At 44.1% G+C, this 20,039-nt stretch overlaps 1 protein-coding gene across 14 annotated transcripts in view; it reads right to left on the bottom strand.

Annotated features, from left to right (window-relative positions):
* LOC109041486 (pumilio homolog 1) overlaps positions 1–20,039 on the bottom strand; it is a 376,227-nt gene that overhangs the window by 276,678 nt on the left and 79,510 nt on the right. For all 14 annotated transcript variants that reach the window (XM_072302962.1, XM_072302960.1, XM_072302961.1 and 11 more), the window contains exon 5: positions 19,810–19,927. In XM_072302962.1, coding sequence (XP_072159063.1) covers positions 19,810–19,927 — 118 coding nt within the window. The remainder of the gene's footprint in view (positions 1–19,809; positions 19,928–20,039) is intronic.

Raw genomic sequence — 20,039 nt, 5'->3', positions numbered from 1 at the left:
GATGGCGGAGATGCGTGATGGTTTTTGCGCAAGTCTGCTATCAAAAGTTGACGGGCCGTCCAATGTTGATTATCTCCGCCATCTTGCATTTGATAAGTTCATTTGATAGTGGGACTCGGGCTTTAAAGCCTTAAAGCACCAAGTTGAAATCGATACACCATGTTTGATGACAGAGAATTAAGCGTTTAAAAATTTTCGAGTTGGTGTGTTTTTGTTCTCACCGACTTTCAGGTACTGATTTTTCATAGTCTGCCCTGAAAAATTTATATTTTCCGACCTGAATAACGCTTGCATACTTGTATAACTTTACTTGTTGATACAAGGTATATTGAACCGGAAAAAAACCCCCCGCAAAATCGGATGGTCACCTGTTTTCCTTGAAATGGCCAAAAATTTGTATTTCCAATGAAATACTACGATTCTCCCCTTTTCCCGCCGCTGTTTCGAGCACTTCCGATTGCAATTTCGAAATTTCCTTTTGCGTGCAGTTGTTTCTATCCATAAGTGTCACTAAACCGTAAAAAGGTGAAAATCGAAAAAACCCGAGTTGGTGTGTTTTCGAACTCACAGATTCAAATTCGATTGAGGGGGTTGAGTGTTGGCGATCTGACTAATAAGTGGGACACTTGGGACAGGAGTGGGCTCTCGATACGGGGACTCGGGTTACAACTTAATTTACTACGTTTTCCTCTCTAGTAACTTCATTGATTCTCTCGTAGGGACTGGCGCGTCTCTGCTTCCAACTCGCGACAAAAATGTTTTCCGCCGGCTTACACTGTGATCGGACGCACCCGTGCATAAGAATCCGATCAGCTATGTGTGATGAAGCCTTGCAAGAATTGGCTTATTTTGCTTTGAAGCTGCCTTCATTATGACGTTCGGAGCTGTTGGAGTGTGTTCGCAGCCCGTCCGCTCCAACATTTAAATGCTAATACCAAGGCTCGATTGACAAAACGTTAGAAATTAATACACGGAGAAAAAAACTTCGTGCGTAGGACCCGAAGTTGAGGTCATAAGGATATCAGAAGTTTTCGGATCACGTATCTAAAAACTTGAGGTCCAGCTGGGCCGAAGTTCGGGTCAGACAGCTGAAGTACTTCGATATATACCGAAGGGTTCGGGTAACACATCGTGAGTACTCCGGTACATACCGAAGTGCCTCCATGTCTGACCCGAGATGAACAGAGAACTTTTTTACAAGAGAACGTTCGTGCGGATTCCTTTGAAAAATTTTAAGAAAGCTTCGCACAGCTAGTCTTAACGACTTTAAATTTTTTGACGAGTCACAAGCAAAAACTCTTCAGATTCTTGAAGTAGAGTGTCTACTGAGTCATTTAAGCCAAAAAGAAAAAAATTCTGTCGAGCTCCTGGAAAATAAAGTCGATTTAAAGGTATTTTTGGGCTAAAATAACCAAATTACCCATAGCAAGGCCCGTCATATTATTTAAAAAATTGTTTTCTTCCTGGGTATAATGCCCAAGTTTCTTAAACATGCATATTTTAAGCCTCCGATTACTTAAACTACCAATTTTAACCATATGGTAAATTTTGGGGGCCTAAAATGAGCCCTCAGAGCCAAAAATTGCAAACATTTTTGAAAACTTCGGATTTTCAGGGGGGTGTTTTTTTTTAACGTTGTTTTTTCTACAGTCGTCAATGAGTAATTCTGAAGGGCATTTTCGATTATATAATTGAAATTTTGACTGTTCAGGTGAAGGGGGAAGGGGGCACCAGGCTTTGCTTTGCCATTCTCACAGTTTCTGAAAACGCTTGAAAATTCCCTATTACATTGGAAGTCCAAAATATCCCTTTTTATTCATTAATTACTGTATCTGATATTATAAAATATGCAGCAGGAGTTACTGCCCCCCCCCTCCTCCTCCTCACTACGCGATGCATGGAAACCTTGATCTCACTGCGCGCGCTACCGGATCCTTGCTTTTCGCATCCGGGCATTTGCAGGATAAACTTGTAGCATAAACATGTCCATTTATATGTAATGCTAAAGACCGCCAAATGTTGTATTGCAAATGCCCGGATCTACTGTACAACGGACTGCCATCACGCGAAAAGCAAGGATCCGTTAGCGCGCGCAGTAAGATCAAGGTTTCCATGCATCGCGTAGTGAGGAGGAGGGGGGGGGGGCAGTAACTCCTGCTGCATATTTTATAATATCAGATACAGTAATTAATGAATAAAAAGGGATATTTTGGACTTCCAATGTAATAGGGAATTTTCAAGCGTTTTCAGAAACTGTGAGAATGGCAAAGCAAAGCCTGGTGCCCCCTTCCCCCTTCACCTGAACAGTCAAAATTTCAATTATATAATCGAAAATGCCCTTCAGAATTACTCATTGACGACTGTAGAAAAAACAACGTTAAAAAAAAAACACCCCCCTGAAAATCCGAAGTTTTCAAAAATGTTTGCAATTTTTGGCTCCGAGGGCTCATTTTAGGCCCCCAAAATTTACCATATGGTTAAAATTGGTAGTTTAAGTAATCGGAGGCTTAAAATATGCATGTTTAAGAAACTTGGGCATTATACCCAGGAAGAAAACAATTTTTTAAATAATATGACGGGCCTTGCTATGGGTAATTTGGTTATTTTAGCCCAAAAATACCTTTAAATCGACTTTATTTTCCAGGAGCTCGACAGAATTTTTTTCTTTTTGGCTTAAATGACTCAGTAGACACTCTACTTCAAGAATCTGAAGAGTTTTTGCTTGTGACTCGTCAAAAAATTTAAAGTCGTTAAGACCAGCTGTGTTCGGTCTATGGAGAAAATTCACTTGAGATTTGCACAAAAATCCAGACAACCGTTTCCACGTAAAAAGTTAAATTACACGATTAAAATTGGCGAAAACTGATGTGGCTTGATTCCTTTCTGCTTAACGCGATTCAACTAGATCTCGCACTGGGACTCTCAGGATGGGAGAATTCCCCAAGAATGGAGATGGAAGAATTCCCCAAGAATGGAGATGGAAGAATTCCCCGGATGGAGAATTTCCCGCTTTTCCCAGTTCCTTGTAACTCCTTCATTTCCACCAGTTTCCCCAGCCACCGGCAACCCGACTGTGCACATTCGATTTCATATAAGCGTTGGTACATCGTTAAGTACTTTATAGGGAGCGTAAGGACAACTTGATATATGTAGCTCTTAGGGCCTAAAAAGGCGACAACGTGTAAATCGAAAATCACTGGAAAAGTGCCGCTGCCAACCTACGCATTTGCAAGACTAATCAATACAAGAGATATGTAAGATTAATACAGCTGACAGCACATTGTGAACAAACGTCTTCAGGATTAAGACTTGGAAACTGAGAAAATTTAAGCGAAATCAAGTTTTATTCGTGCTTTTATAATTTTTGATCACTTAGGACAAGACGGGTAATGAGAAGTACGAAAATTAGTACCACTGGATAATTCGAGTTCATAAGTTGACAGTCTCTTTGGGCCCCAAGAGCTACATGACCTGATCAAACCGAACCTTCAAATTTTCGAGTTGTCCATGTTCCATGCTTCATTGGGAAAAAACCGGCGCTCCGCTTCGCTCCGCGCCGGTTTTTTTGGGGGGGGGGGGGCTTCGCCTCCCCCAAGCCCCCCCAGGACGCGCGCTTCGCGCGCGCTTTTTAGTTTGAGTGTCCATTCCAGTTGTTCTGTCTTCTTAAGCGACCCGCACGTCCACCGCGGGAAGAGTGTATTTTCCGAAGGGGGGGGGGGGATCAATCTGTAAGGGAATGAATTAAGAATTGAAACAGAAGTTGAGTTGTGAGCAAGAAGTTGCGTACCTTGTCGCGAGAGTGCGCGGCGAGCGGGAATCCCACTACTGCACTGATTGACCAGAGGCGAGAGTTGCGGACGGACGATGTACGAGAAATTGCCTACGTGGAGGCGGTCCGGCAGCAACATACCCACCGGCAGTCACCAGAAAGCAATAGCACAAAATAGTAGTTGCGTACGTTGCCAGCGAACGCGCTGCGAAAAGTTATGACGGTTAAATGGTGAGATTTTGTTCAAGAACAGATCATTTAACCTGACCCACTGTGCGACGAACAATTTATCCAGCATCTTCCTTCCCTTGACCCACTGTGCGACGAAAAGTTTGTCCAAAAACTTCTTCCCCCTGACCCACTGTGCGACGATCAGCTTGTCCAAAAACTTTCTCCCCCGACCCACTGTGCGGCCCTGCTCCGGTCGGCTCCCCTCATGCCGCGCACCCCTCGCCTAAAACTTTCAAAGCTCGCCATTCTTAAACGGCTCGGCCGATTTCGCTCAAATTCAATACCAAACCAGTCCTAGGGGAGAACTACCACCTATAAAAATTTCAGCTCAAAATATTCATTTTCGCTCGAGTTATCGAGTGGACAAGATTTCACCTCCCCCCACTTTCGAGCCCCACCCCTCAAAATCTATTGCCTCAAATTTCAATTTTTTTTTGCAGAATAGTAGTACTAATGAGTCTCTACAAAATGCAAAAAAATTGGTCAAAATATCTTTCAACGTAAGAAAGATATAACCACTCAAAAATCGAAAAATCTTCAAAAGGCGGAAATACATACATACATACATACATACATACATACATACATATATATATACACATGAATTTGAATAGCATATATTTTCGTGATCTACGACCCGTGATCGGTGCTCTTCACAATGTCTCAGGTCTGGGTCCGACATCATGGGAGAATGCAATAGTGTATTTCCTTCGGAAAATACACTAAAAAACACATTGGATCTGGAGTCGAGACTCTTGAAAACATTGACAAGAAAAAGGATTCTTGATTCAATCAGATTTAAGCTTAAATCAAAAGGAAATCCGCTCAAATTAAGAGGCTTGGTTCTTAATTTGACCTTAAATCTGATTGAATCAAGAGCATTTATTCTTGTCGATGTTTTTAAGAGTCTGGACTCTTGATCCAATGTGTTTTTTTTCCAGTGTAGTTGTCCAGTTGCTCTCCTTATAAAGGAACTCCATATTCGACTACATGTAAGGGTTGGTACATGGTTTTTCGTTAAGCATGTAGGACGGGGGCGCGAGGCGAGGGCGGGGTGCTCGACGCGAGCAGAGGCGGCGGAGCGACGCTGCTGGCGGCCGGCGCCGGGACGCTGGGAGCGGTCGCCATGGCAACCCGGGGCCGAGGGAAAGTGCTCCGAGCCCGAGGGAACCCGACGCGGTACGCACGGCCTCGTCGGTCGTCGCGGCTCCAGCAGAGACCGCGGGAAGCTCCGTGCATCGACTGCGCCTCTCGCCCACGCGTGTGGGCGGCTCCTCCCGAGGTGCTCTCGTGCATCGCTGCATCCCGCGCGTTCCCCCGTCGCCCGAGAGAAACGGAACACGGGCACAGAGAGGAGTGGAAGTTACAAAAATAAAGATTCGGTGGACCCCCTATCTAAACTTCGAAAATGCAGGTTAAGAAACAAGGTTCCGGCGGGCTGATAGTTCAAATTGATTGACAAAACGATATACAAAGAAGACACAGACCGGTTGATGAGTGTGGAGCAATCTTATTGGTTGAAATAAGTGGTTCTTATAAGCTAAGGGGGTAAATGATGGACTGACTATCGGGTTTCCTAACTATAAGGTGCCTCACTTATCCATTGTAACCACCCACTTCCACAAATAGGATCCCTCCATATCTCTGTAGTCTCATTTGACATCACGATGGTGCCACTGGTTTTCTCTGAAATCAACGCCCAAGCTCAAAAAAAGCTCTCAAGTTGAGGCCAAAATGGAGGGGATATCCCACGCTATCCTGAGAGTCCACCTCTACATCAATACAAACTCTACATGCAAAGATGGGGAGCAAGTACATTGGCAGGGCTGCCACTTTATTTGGGGACTCCAAAACTGAAAACATGGCAACCCCCCTATCAATGTATTTGCTCCCTATCTTTGCATGAAGAGTATGTCTTGATTTAGGGGTGGGCTCTCAGGATATCGTGGGATATCCCCTCCATTTTGGCCGCAACTTGAGAGCTTTTTTTGAGCTTGGGAGTTAATTTCAGAGATAACCAGTGGCACCATCGTGTTTCTCGCGAACTTTTACAGAAGAATCGGTAGTCAACTCGTAAATTCCTCACACATGCAACATCTCCATTGATAGACAAAGCTATCGACAAAGAAGAAAAAAAGGGATATGGAGGGATCCTACTAGAGGAAGCGGGTAGTTGCGATGGACATAGGAGGTAGGTAATAGACTAACTAAAAACGGCAACACGCAAGGGAACCAGAGTTAGTTCATCATTCACCCCCTTAGTCTACAAGAACCACTCATTTCATCCAAGAAGACCGCGCCGTACTTCCTATGCCTTCTTTGTCCATCGTTTTGCCTATCAATGGACCACTAGACGGGGTACGAATTTAAGCATTCTGATACATGTTTCTTATCCAGAATTTCACTTAGAACACGGTTCGCGCAACGAAAATTACTGAAATCAACTCCTAACGAAGATATTAACTTTTTTATTTCACATTGGTTACGCGGATTTTGAACTGCCCGCTCACAAGAAACTCAAAGCTCTACGTGAGTCAAATCGCGCACTAGCAACGGTTTCATCAAGTCGCTCGATCGAGCAATGTTCATTTCCCTCCATGTGTTGTTAAAACTCTAAGCAAATTGCTATCGCTGAGCCAAAGCGTCAAGATTGAGGTTGCCAGATTTTTAAATCGCAAGAGACTGTCATGGTAACATTTAGCACGCGATGTGAATCACGCAGAGCATTGAGTATTCATGAGCGGGTGGTTTAGATTCACGCACCAAGAATCTTTAAATATCTTCGTAAGGAAGTAATTTCGGTAATTTTCGTTACGTGCATCGTGTTCTACGTGAAATTTTGCTTATGAAACATGTATCAGAATGCTGAAATTCGTACCTTATCTAGTGGTCCAATACAACAGTCATCGGATAGCCTGAAACCTCGTTTTCTAATCTGAAATTTCCAAGCGCCAGTAGGAAGTCCTGTCCTAATGAGCGCGACGAGCTGGCAACGCGGGACACTGGGAGCTAGCACAGGAACATCGCATCACAGTCGCACGGGGTGAAAGTATTGTTTTGTGCTCAATGCCCCCCTCCCCTCCCCCCTCGCCCTCCGGTGCCCCCGCGGTACAGTCGTACCTCCCGCCCGCAACACTTTCGACTTACAACCGTTCACTGAGCTTCCAGCTACGTTGCTCCGTGCTCGGCCCATTAGCCGTTCGCCGCTCTCCCAGATTCGCCCGGATTTTCCCCGCGTCCGCACCATGATGGTGCTCCCCGTCTCATCTCCGCCGACAGAGCAGTTCGTTCGTAAGCACATAGAAAAATGATTCGTGACTCTACGGGGGTTTAAGGATAGACCTCAATTTCTGGTCACAATTACGATGTTATTGTATTTTCCTTCTTCTCATTTCCCTGAGTTTTCCTGATTTTCAAGACAACAGGGTGTCTACGAAAACCGGCTAACCAAAAATCAGTACTTACTTATAAAGTACTTTTTCAGTACATTCCCAAGAAAGTCGGTACCTCCTCAACAGAGACAATCAGTGCTTTCTCAGTACCTCCAATTATTGACGAAATTCAAAAAATTTCAAAAATTTGAATTTCGCTCAAATTGAGACAAAAATGACCAAACAATTAGAAAAATTCCGAAACATCTTGCGGAATTTCCGCACTTTTTCAGTACTTCCGGACCGCTATTAAAAAATCAGTACTATTTCCGGATTTTCCGGAAGTTTCGGACTTGTAGACACTCTGGACAACCATCTCTTAATTTCCGGGATTTCCATGGATTCCCTGATGGACAATCCAGGGTTTCTCCATGTATAACTTCCGATTCTTGTGGTAAAATGTTAAATTTTAACGCTAAGTTATGGAAATAATTTCAATTGTATCACCTTCCGTCCAATTCGTTACACCTGGTTGACATTGACCACGTTTAAACTTACATTACGATACAATGTCACGGCGGAAAGAAAATAAATTCCCGTTTATAACCTTCACATCCCTGAAACGCAGGCGTGCAAACTCTTCCTATCTCCCACGATTTACGCTCCCGCCCGCCGGCTTTCCACATTTTTTCATCGGTTTTCCACAACATTTCCTACCAATCTCAAAAGTTAGTGAGGACCTTTCCTCTCTCATTTCCTTTGATTTTTGACTTTTGACCCTTATTTGTAAGGACCCTTCCACAATTCCACACGCCCGGGGGGGGGGGGGGGGGGCGCGTTATCGAGAATTTTCTGCACCCCTGCTGAAACGTTCCTTAGTCTTACCGGGTGTCCTTAGATTTTTTAGGAATCTCGGAAAGTCCCGGGTTTCTCCGACCCTACACCATAATTTCAATTCAGGTTGAACGGCCAGAGCGATGAAATCTCTAAAAAAGATTCAACCTTTACGTTCGATCTCTCCCGTGGAGGAAGCAACTTCCATGCTCATAATGAGAGAAAAAACCTATCATCTACCTTCAAACCTTAGAGGAGTAAATTGTTCAAGAATACATACGGAGATAAGATGTCGAAAACTCATTCTCACCTGGAACAAAGAGAAAATAGACGACAGATTAGAAGAAATCTCAAAAAAAGGGAAAAGCTAAACAAAGTAACACTTTAGAAAGCACGAAAAAAACTTTCAGAAACTTATTAAGCGATTCTGTTCCCTGTTTCGCATCCGTCTTGATATTCGACGATTCAGTTCTGCCAGAGGGAGGACAACGGAACTTTACTTCAATTCTTTTTATTATCTTTTTATTTTTATTTTTTTTTTTTGGACAGACAGACGATTTACATTCCACCCACGTATTGCAGGGAAATCAATTCCGCCATCTGTTCTTCAAAATAATCCGTACTAACACGACAACTGCCGATCGAGACCTGTTGTTGACCCTTGTTTTACACGTCAACAACCAGTGAAGTGCCGTGAAAGCTCTGTTCGGTCTTCGACAAAACTCATACACTCGTCTCACCGGCTGTGATAAGAGAGTATGCGTGAGTGCAGAGAGGATGTAAGAGGTTATCATGAGTTCAAAAACGTGCGGCGCGTTCGAAACGCGGAGTGCATGTGAGCATGTGCCACTCCGAGCTTGAATGCAGAAACGGAGCTCACTCATTGGCTAACGAATTTTGGAATAATGTGATTGCGGGAATTTTCATTCTTCAGGTAACGTTGATTATCCTGATCTTCGCGGTCACCGGGATTTTCGCGTACTTGTTCCCGTATGGTATTGGGACACTCGAAGAATCGATCTAAAAGCAGTGCTTACTTGTTACATCGATCTTCTTATTTTTACAGAAGGTTAGTTCGCTGAGAAATCCAAAATGGAGGGGATATCCCACGCTATCCTAACAGTCCCCCTCTACATCAAGACGAACTCTCCATGCAAAGATAGGGAGCAAATACATTGACAGGGCTGCCACTTTATTTGGGGACTCCACACTGAAAACACGGCAACCCTGCTAATGTATTTGCTCCCTATCTTTGCATGGAGAGTTTGTCTTGATGTAGAGGTGGAATCTCAGGATAGCGTGGGATATCCCCACCATTTTGGCCTCGACTTGAGAGCTTTTTTTGAGTTTGGAGGTTGATTTCAGAGAAAATCAGTGGCACCACCGTGTTTCTCGCAAACTTTTACAAAAGAATCAACAGTCATATCGCGAATTCCTCACACATGCAACATCTCAATTGATCATCTTCCGCAAGTTTAAATGGTCAGATCAAACGATTCACCGCGATTGGCGGCGAAAAAATTGAAGGAAACGACAGTCGAGCGGGGCGTGGGGCATCTCTCGATAGGCGTACGCTCGGTACTCGGATAAAAATCAGTGATGAGCGAGACGCCGAGAAACTAGAGCGACTAAAAATAGACATTTCAACGGCAACACGGTTCACAAAAATATGCGCACGACTCGAGTTTTCTTATCTGTTCTGGAGACGCGGCGGTAGTCGAACAACCCATGAAGTACCCGATAAAACACAACACCGAAAAAGGTGAGATCGTACGCACCTCCGGCAACGGCGCAGCGCACAGTGGAACGAAGTGACGGAAGAGCTCGGACATGACATTTTGGGCTCAAATTTCGAATTTTTATTTCGTCACAAATTCGATTCAGGGTTGCCACCGAATCCAGAAAATGAAATTCCCTAACATTTCCCTGGTTTCCCTTAGAGTACCTATATTAAGAGTATGCCAATGGCCCCATTTGGCATAGGACCCAAAATGGCGGTGCTTTGTTTTGGTTTTGAGGATGGAAGGGGGTCATTGCCAACTTTTGACGGTTACCCAACCGCACTTGCTGCCAACCTTACTACATCTAAGATAATTTTTCTCGAAAACTGCACACGATTAACCGTAAAAATATGTAAAGAAGTCGCAATAGTGCATTTGGGTGAATTTCTCGTTACGATAGGCAAAGAAAACTACATTTTGAGTCGTTTTACATTATATTAACTTATGACGTCCGCCATTTTTGGGTCCTAAAGGCTCCATTCAGTCTAAAATGGCTGAGCCAATCAGAGGTGGTAACACCAGTGGCCATACTCTCTTAATATAGGTACTCTAGTTTCCCTGACACATTTTGGTGTAATTCCCCGACTTTGAAGATATGCCAGATGGTTAAAAAGACATGATTAGAAATAGCTTTCAGGCAAAATTTGTTTTTCTAAACGTCAAACCTATTCTAGCAAGCATAAAGGTGACTTAACAATTTTTTCCTGAAATTTTCGCCATTTTCCCTGATATTTCCACGTTTTCCCTGATTTTTTTAAAATTCCCTGGCATTCCCCGGTATTCCGTAACAGTGACAACCCTGTCAATTTCAAGGGATGTTTCTGAGAGGAAATTTCACGAAAAAACCAATGGAACCACTCTCATACTTTTTTGTTTCAAACTTTGAAAAATATAGGCTTTCAAAGTTTCTAGATTTTGTCCGACTTCCGGCTTGACTCGGACCACTGTGCGGCGCGAGTGATTAACTTCAACGCGAAAAGCGCGTGGGAGGAAAACGGGCTGTTTCGAAATGATACATCGCATCGGTCTGTCTTTACCGTGTGGATGCGGTGACTCCGACAGCGCCATCTGTCGCGCCGGGGAAGGGGGAGGCAGAAGTGTCCAGAAAACTTTCGCCTTGATAAATTCACGGATTGAGCGGCCGGCGCTCTGCTTTCGCCAACCCGACTCAACACCGAGTGTAAGCGGACTGGGGACCAATTTGGGTCTCAGACATCTGGCACGGATTGTAAGGTATCAAAAAAGCCAAGTGTGGGGTTATAGACGACGAAAAAATCAGGGCGCGACTACAAAGGGTCGGTTGCACCAGTTACTTATCTTTCTTTTATAAAGGGTAGCCGAGATTTAACCTACCAGACCTTTTTTTTGGTTATTATGGGTCGAACAAGTCCAGGGCCGCGGGACGAATAGGGCAACGACCTCAAGGCATCCAAATTTCATAACTTCGGGGGCCTCCCCGGGAGTAAAAGAGGGGTCCGTGCTCAATGTAATGTACAAAGTTTACGTCAAAAATTTTGAAATGATCTCGTCTGAATCAGAAATTAAGGAACATTTTGACCTAACTGACACCAAAAAATCAAAAATAGGTCCATTTGCGTCCGAAATTCTAACCCTTGGAGATGAGGGACAGAGCCCCTCTTCAAAAATGCAAGTTCGCTAAATTGACGTAGAGGCTCGGAAATAATATGTTTCAATGGGTAATCGATCCCTAGGGATCCGAATTCAGGTAGCGGCGGCATGCACAAGCATTACACCTCCTGGGAGCGTATACTAAATTTCGAATTCTCTCTCATCATTCACTTCATCTGGAGATCGCGCGAATGAAGGGAACTCTGGAGACCCCGGTGACGGTCCATCGCGGCAATGCTGCATGGGAAACCGCGTGTGTGAGTCTGAGTAGGACGAAGAGGAGGCTGGGCGATGGCAAGCGACCGCTCCGAGCTTCAACGGGGGGAACGGGGAACGCCGGGGTACAGGGGACGAGGGGGGCGGGGGGTGTCGGTTATTCCAAGGTTAAGCCAATGTCTTCCACCGGCGGTTCATTGTCTCGTCCCCGAGGACGATCCGACGATCGGTGGAAGCGCGACCATCGCCGACACACGCATTCGCATCGCGCGAGCACGTTGCCCGACCAGGAAACCCGATTCGCTTCCTTTCGCGATGGGCGACCGAAATCGCCCGGGTTCAAAGCTCCCGCTCAGGGTAACCAGCGATTATACAAACATCCTGTAAGGGGCATTCGAAAATTAACAGCGAAAATGCGCTATGGGTCCAAGGTGTATGAAACGTAGGTATGCACTTCCCAACCCTTTCAGCCGGAATAAGGGTCCCTTCATAGAGATGAATAATAATTTCAGACTGCTTAACTTTGCAAAATGTCGCTGTTAAAATGATTGACACCGGTCAAAACTGAAGCTTGGGGCATCAAACAATTTTTAAACCTCAAAGTAATACAGGAATCCTCAAAATAACTACAGGATGTCTATCACAACTGACACCACCTTTGAAAATATTTTAACGATCATATCGTCGGATGCAACGCGCCCTGCTGTCAGGAAAACTAGAACAACTAGAAAAACTAGAATAGTTTGCCGAAAAGCACGCAGCTGCTAAAACAAGGTCTACTAAAGCAGGCTAGTCAAAAATCAGTATTTTTACAGTGCTTTTTCAGTACATTCCCGAGAAATTCAGTACCTCCTCAATAGAAAACTTCAGTACTTTCAGTACCTCCATTTTCCGAAGTTCGGAGAATTTCACAAACTTGAATTTCTCGCTCTAATTACGACAAAAATGACAAAAAAATTGAAAAAAACTCCGGACCTTCTTGAGGAATTTCCGCACTTTTTCAGTACTTCCGGACTGCCATTAAAAATTCAGGACTATTTCCGGACTTTCCAGAAATTCCGGACTTGTACACACCCTGTGAACAAGAGCCAAAACCTAAAAGTATGTAAAAACCGCGCGTGTTTAGAGATGGATCGAGCAATTTGACAACACCGGATTGCCTCCATTAAAACCTGTGCTAAATAATCGATTCTCGTCGGAGTACCTGGCCCATTCAAGAATCGATACGTTTCCATGGATTTATACGGAGAAAAGACAATGTTGCCACTTTCCTGGATCCGCCGAGCGCGCGTGTTGTGCCCACGTTCGTTGGGAACGGATCCGTCGGCTTACGGGCGGCCTCGCGGCTCCGAAGAGATTGCAGGAGCTTTTAAGTGCTAACACTAAACCGAAAAACGAGCTCCGAGCGTAAAACAAGTCGTAAACGAATCTCCCGACAAATACTCTCGATGCACTCGCAGCAGACCTCGTCTTCGGCGATGAATCGGTTCAGTTAGGCGCATGCAGGCTACGGAATGACAAGTTTCATTGCATTTTAAAATTTTCTGCGACCTTTACCGAACTGAGGGTGCCGCTGTTATCACGAAATGCTTTCCTGGCTTTTACTCGTTTTTCTTCACCATTCGGATGAAACTACCCTGATTCTTGAGAAAATAAGGGATGAATAACATGATAATTTAAAATATTGCGGTTCGGCTGGGTGCACTGAAAAAAACTCCGGCCGTGGAAGCCGCACTTAACGGAAAAAAATTAAAATGCTGATTCAACAATTCAATTGCTAAAAACAGTGAGTGCAATGTTTCAATGTAGATTTTACAACAAAAAAATGCTACTTTTACCACCCCCGTGGTTAAATTAGTTTACAATGTGGTTAGAGTAGCATTTTTTTGTTGTAAAATCTACGTTGAAACATTGCACTTAGTGTTTTTAGCAATAGAATTGTTGAATCAGCAATTTATTTTTTTCCGTGTATAGGCTATGTAGACGTACCGTCTGCGTTCCGGGCTCAGAAGCCGTAAGTTCCGGGTGTAGCACCCGGAGCAAGCGAAGCTACGGCTCCGGCACCCGCAACTTTTGGCCTCAAAGCCCGGAACGGACGGTACGTCTATGTGGCCCGTCACTTTTTTTCAGTGCGGATGAACGGCCAAAGATACAGGATGGGAAATTTCAAATTCCCTACTTCTGTTTACTTTCCTCGCTATAGGATCATTTCTTTTGCTTTCCCGAATTTTTATGAAGCCGGACAGAACACAATCGATGAAAAAATTTCCCAACTGGCAGCGTCGTTAAGCGCTGACGCCTTCTCCTGAGAGGAACTAAAGCAGTTGACTTGTCTCGGAATTGGTTTCTGATAACGACAACACATCGACACACGCTGGTCGGCGCAATTGCGCAATCCACTCCCGGCGCTATTTGTCAGGCAGCAGTTCCCACTCCCAAGCTACATATCCCTGTCTTATCGCCTTTCACCTGTAGTGCAGTTGCCAAAACACGCAGAAAAATGCATTTCGGCGGAATCGCCGAGTCTGCGTAGAACCATGAGAATGTATAAAGGAGAAATAACTTTCAAACTTTCTGAGCTGTCCTGACAAAAGCCAGTAGACGAATCGATTGCCTCCGGAACAACCCATTCCACGGCGAGGATGCAATGATACTCTTACTTGCACTACGGTTGAACCGTAATACAGTGGATCGAGTCAATGTGAGTTGTTTTTGGGGAAAAAACAGGGAAGCGCATTGTTACTTGTGCTAGATGCCATTCAGGCATGCTGCTTTGGGGAAAGTTAAGTATCAAGCAGGTTGTGTTATTTGCTGCAAGTCTTTCAGGCGCCCTGCGTGTGCGAAAGATGCTTTTGAACGCGCAACTTTCGGGGAAGGAAACTTCTAAACGCGCTTTTTTGTATGCTAAAAGCCTTTAAAGCGCGCTACTTCTGCGGGAAAGGAAGCTGTCATATCGCGTTGCTTTATGTAGAGGCGCAATTAGGTTAGCAAAACAGCAAATTCTGGGGAAGACAAGTTATAAATTGGGGAAGCCTAAGAGTTTTCTGCACCCCTGCATGAACGGAAATTTCCAAACGTCGTAGTAGAAGCACGCAATACTAGAAAAAAAAACACATTGGATCTAGAGTCCAGACTCTTGAAAACATTGACAAAAAAAATACTCTTGATTCAATCGGATTTTTGCTTGAACCAAAACGAAATCCGCTCAAATTAAGAGGCTTGGTTCTTGATTTAAGCTTAAATCTGATTGAATCACGAGTATTTTTTCTTGTCGATGTTTTTAAGAGTCTGGACTCTAGATCCGATGTTTTTTCCCCAGTGAATATTCGACATCAGCCATGGATAAGTTTTGAGATTCAACCCAAACTATTCTCCCGAGAAAGGAAGAAAAATGACGACCACGAAACAGTGTAGTTATGCAGGGGAAAATTTCAATTCAACAGAGTAGAAACGATCGGTGTAGAGGGAAAGTTCCGCTGGGATGATGAGATAAAATCCGTTGCGTTCGATCCCTTGGTCATTTCACAATGCAGGCCACTGTGACGGCTGACAGCTATCATATGAATAAATAACGCGGGGAAACTGATTGATCGGCACGGGATGCGACACGGCATTTGAGTTGCGCATATTTTTCCACGATTTAGCACACTAGCTTCCAGATCTTCAACGGGGAACAATTTGTTATTTTAGCTGGATATGGATTCAAATCTTCTTAGAAATGGAGACGTAACTTGGAAAGACAACTCCTCTCTTGTCCGGAAAATTTCGGCTTTCCATCTCTCGACTCAATAAAATGATTTCATGATGAAGACACTTTTCTTTTGCTGATCCCATAGCACTAAATATTGGGTGCAGGCATTTGAGGCGCCTCATGAGGTTATGCTGTACAGCATCAACTCGTAGCTTCAGCATCAATGCCGTATGCCCAGGTAGCGGCCGTTCGGGCATACGGCTCCGAGCCTGATGCGCTCAACCTGCCGGCCGCCGGCTTCGGGCATTGAAGCCCGATGCTGGAGAGCCGACCGAGCCAGCCTCAAGCGCTGATGCTGAGGTTTGATGCTGGCTCATGGGCCTCAGCGGGCCTCAGCCTCTGCGGCCGGACCGTCGGCTTGCGGCCCGATACGGCCTTAATTTTCGGACCCGCCACCCAGCTTAATTACCGACGGGGCTGTCCCAGAAGACCGCGACCCTCGGACTCGGCGATGAATTCGCGGAACACCCCTTTGTTTACGTTTCCCATCGGCGCGGTGGCCCACGCCGGGGCGCTGGCGTCCGACGCGTCTGCTAATTGAGGCCGCTAATTTTGATGCTGGACTCAGCATCAAAACTGATGCAGCATCAGAAAAGGAGCCGGGAGTCGGCTTCACCAGGTGAAGCCGCCTCAACGGCATATGCGCTCCCCCGGCGCACTGATCGAAGCGGCATGAAAGTCCGCGCCGGGCCTCCGCCTCGCGCGCCGATGCGGCTCCGTTTATGATGCTCCCTCAAACCTCAGCTCTAAATCCCTGATTGGGTGGTCGCTGGATTCAAATCTTCTTAGAAATAGAGACGTAACTTCCTCCGGAGGAAAGACAATTCCTCTCTTGTCCGGAAAATTTCGGCTTTCCGCCTCTCGACTCGATAAAATGATTTCATGAAGACACTTTTCTTGTGCTGATCCCATAGCACTAAATATTGGGTGATCGTACATTATTCGGTCCGAGTTCATCAGATAGGAACCACCCCACATCAAATTGAAACTGAGAAAAAGGGGTTTGAAGTTTTATTTCTGCATAAAGCTCAAGGTAGAAAATAAACTTTACTTTCTTTTTTAACACATTAATTTCTGTCTTTCGACTTTCAGTTTTTGGCAGGAGAAAATACGGCTGGTGGATCAGAAAAAATTGACTTCCTCAATTTTTACTTTCTCGCTCCCATAGGGTAGAGAGGAAGTATTGTCATCCTCCAAAAAAAAAAAAAAAAAAAAAGTTGAAATTTCATCATTTCTAGACGTTTTAAGGTCCCAGGAGTAAAAATAACCATACTTGAAAAAATGTGTGTCCGTCCGTGTGGCGTCCCCCAAATCTGTGTACAGCGATATCTCAGAATCTATCTGTTCGATTTCATTCAAAATTGGCACAGGACACCATATCTATGGTCTCCTTATGCACGTCCAACGATTTTGAGGTACGCTAAAATTTGGGGGGGCTAGGGTCAAATTGGGTTAAAGGTCCATTTTCAGCAAAATCACACGGAAAGCTCATTTTGAGGGACTGTAAATTTTGAAAAATGCCTTTAATTCTTTAAAAGTGGGCATCAAGCACATTGCCTGGGTCATTAATTTAAGTTCCTAAAAGATCTTTGGAATAAACTCAAAATTCAAGGGATTACGAGGCCCAAAAGTAGGGCACTTTGCTCCGCGACATCACACAAACAACTCATTTTCAAAGACTGTAAATTTGAAAAAAAATGCCTTTCATTTCTTCGAAAGTTGGCATAAGAGCACCACCTGGTTCAATAATGTAAGTTCCTATGAGGTCTTTGGACTAAACTAAAAATTGAAGGGTTACGCGTCATATAGCGAGGAGAGCACTTCGGTCACACGGAGAGCTCATGGACTGTAGATTTTGAAAAAATGCCTTTAATTCTTTGAAAGTTGGCTCAAAAGCACCATCTGAGTCATTAATTTAAGTTCCTAAAGGATTCTTGGACTAATCTCATAATTGCAGAGGGACCGATAGGAAACGCTCAATTCTCTGATAAGTGAGTCGGAACGCTTCTAGATAACAGCAGCGAACGCTTTGAGTCAGGTGAAACCCAGGAATTCAAATGCATTATATAATGCATCATATACTATTTCCAAAATTACTCCGTAGGTATACACCAAGCAAAATTAGACAACTAATTAGGTACTCACAATATATCAAAGGTACTATGAATCATCAAGCTAACGCCAAGAACTGACACTTAGATCTTTATTAAAAACTAATATGTTTGTTGTTAATGAATTTAGAATCCCGGCAGATTCCATCTTTCGCGGTTCCTTTTTACGAGGTACTAAGCACAAATATAATATAATAATACGGCACAAATATGACTGATTTAATGCTTGTTACTTAATAAAGGAGGTTATAAATTGTTAGAAACCGAGGTTTGTTGACAGCAGCGAGGAGATGGCGCTCTCAGCGCTCTCTATTGTTTTCGCTCTGAATTACAGGGATACGCAGTAAGGAGATGGCGCTCCTGGCGGGCGTGTGGTGAACCTTCCAGCAGGTAGATTCGCCCGCCAAATTTAAAATTTGGGAGATGCTAAGCGAAAACCGTTTAGTTTTAAGACTATTTGAACATCGAATAGTCATTCTACCCATTCAAGTAGATATTTGATGGCTTTTGACCGTGCTTAAGGAGAGATTATAATATAAAATCGTATCTGAAGTATGATGTCAATGAATCTAATGGATCCTAATGAATCGTAGAAAAGCTAAGATTTTTACGGATCGCCATCTTTGACAGGAGACTTTGTTAATCAATTACATATTTAATTGAAGATGCCTCATAAAATGAACAAGTCGAGTCCGAATATATGAATTCATCACATATCGCGAAGACATTTACAATAAAGTTCAGTGGTTTGAATAAAAATTTCATAACTATTATCCTGTGATCAAAATTCCAATCAAACTTTATGATTTTGTAAAATTGGCAGTATTTTTCTAAATATTCCAGTAAAAGTGTCTATGCCGGCGCGAAGCGCCGGCTCGAGCGAGAAAGTCCCGTGCGGTCCCCGCACCAATCCGCTAAGCGGATGGGGGGGCGAAGCCCCCCAAATGCCGGCGCGTAGCGCCGGTACGCGGCGCGAAGCGCCGCGCATAAATTGGCCGGAGGCCAATTTTTTTCGAAAATGTGGGCTGGTTCCTTTCTGATAAACTCGGTCCCTTTAGTGATATCTTATTCCTACTCTGAGAGTTCGAATAGTTGCGCGCTAGATTTACAAATTTATGGATACAAGCATGATGCCTACATTTCTAAACGTCAGGATTTTGAGCCGAGCGAAAAACTAAGACTTTCCTTCATTTTCGCGTGATACTCCATGATGTCTACGTGTTAAAGCGTTAGGTTACGCGTTTGGTATCCGCTTTGATCAGTGTTGATTCAACTAACATGTTTATGCAAGTTTCCGTAAACATTTAAAAACCGCGCGATTTTTCCAGCGGTTTTGTGAAGGGTTAAAAAAAGTACAGTAGACTATGAATTATGCGGATTAAATGGTGCCGGGCCCGATCCGGATGAAAAAGAAATCCGGATAATAATAGTAAACACAAACACCACCAACCAACACCACAGTACTCTTATTATGTATACATCATGTACATACCAACACGAATTTAAAAGGTTAACGCCAAACTGAACGACTCAATGGTGATTGTGAATGGTAGCCGACAACGATAAATTACAATACAACGATTAAAGCGCGCAATGCGTGAAGTATTCATGCAGTCTTGTAGCCGCTAATGTGCGTTTTAGGCTAACTAACCGACTGCACTGCGTTTGGCGTAATGGGAGAAGTATTTCTGCAATCTAGTAGGCGCTAATGCGTTCCACGCCGACCTCACCGTTTGGCGCAATGCTTGAAGTATTCCTTCAGCCTTGCAGGCGCCAATATGCCTTGCGACCGCTTCTCCGCGGATCCGCTCACTTATCGGAATGCGTACGTAGTTACATGGTTGCAAAATCGATCCGGATAATCCAGAGTCCGGAAAATACGAAGCCGGATAATCCAGAGTCTACTGTACTTGAATTCAGCGCAATATGTATAGTGGCGAATAAGCGATTTTCCCGGCGGTTTGGTAAATACAAACATATTGCAACGTTTGAAAGTGGTATCTGTTGCAAGATAGAAAAGAGAGAAACCAGTACACCACAGTCCTGCAGTCGCATGTTCGTTTTTCTGAAGTTCTTTTTCAACCGTCGAAACATTTAGAGAGGAAAAGAAGCTTACCTGATGTGCTCCATGTTGGATTTCTCCACATTTGATGGTCATTTAAGTTAAGTATTCCTTTTGGACCGTCTTCTTTCACTTCCTCTACACCCCACAGCTTTTTAGCCGAGGGCGCGATCTGAAACAAAAAAGAGGAACGTGAATCAATGCAAATTCAATACCGCACAAATATAAATAACATTTTTAGATAAAGTACTAAAAACGCAAGGCTGAATCTCAACGAGGCCATC

Source organism: Bemisia tabaci, chromosome 7, assembly GCF_918797505.1.
Source record: "Bemisia tabaci chromosome 7, PGI_BMITA_v3".
Lineage (NCBI taxonomy): Eukaryota > Metazoa > Arthropoda > Insecta > Hemiptera > Aleyrodidae > Bemisia > Bemisia tabaci.
The sequence above is the reverse complement of the archived record's forward strand: the minus strand, read 5'-3'. Positions and strand labels throughout refer to the sequence as shown.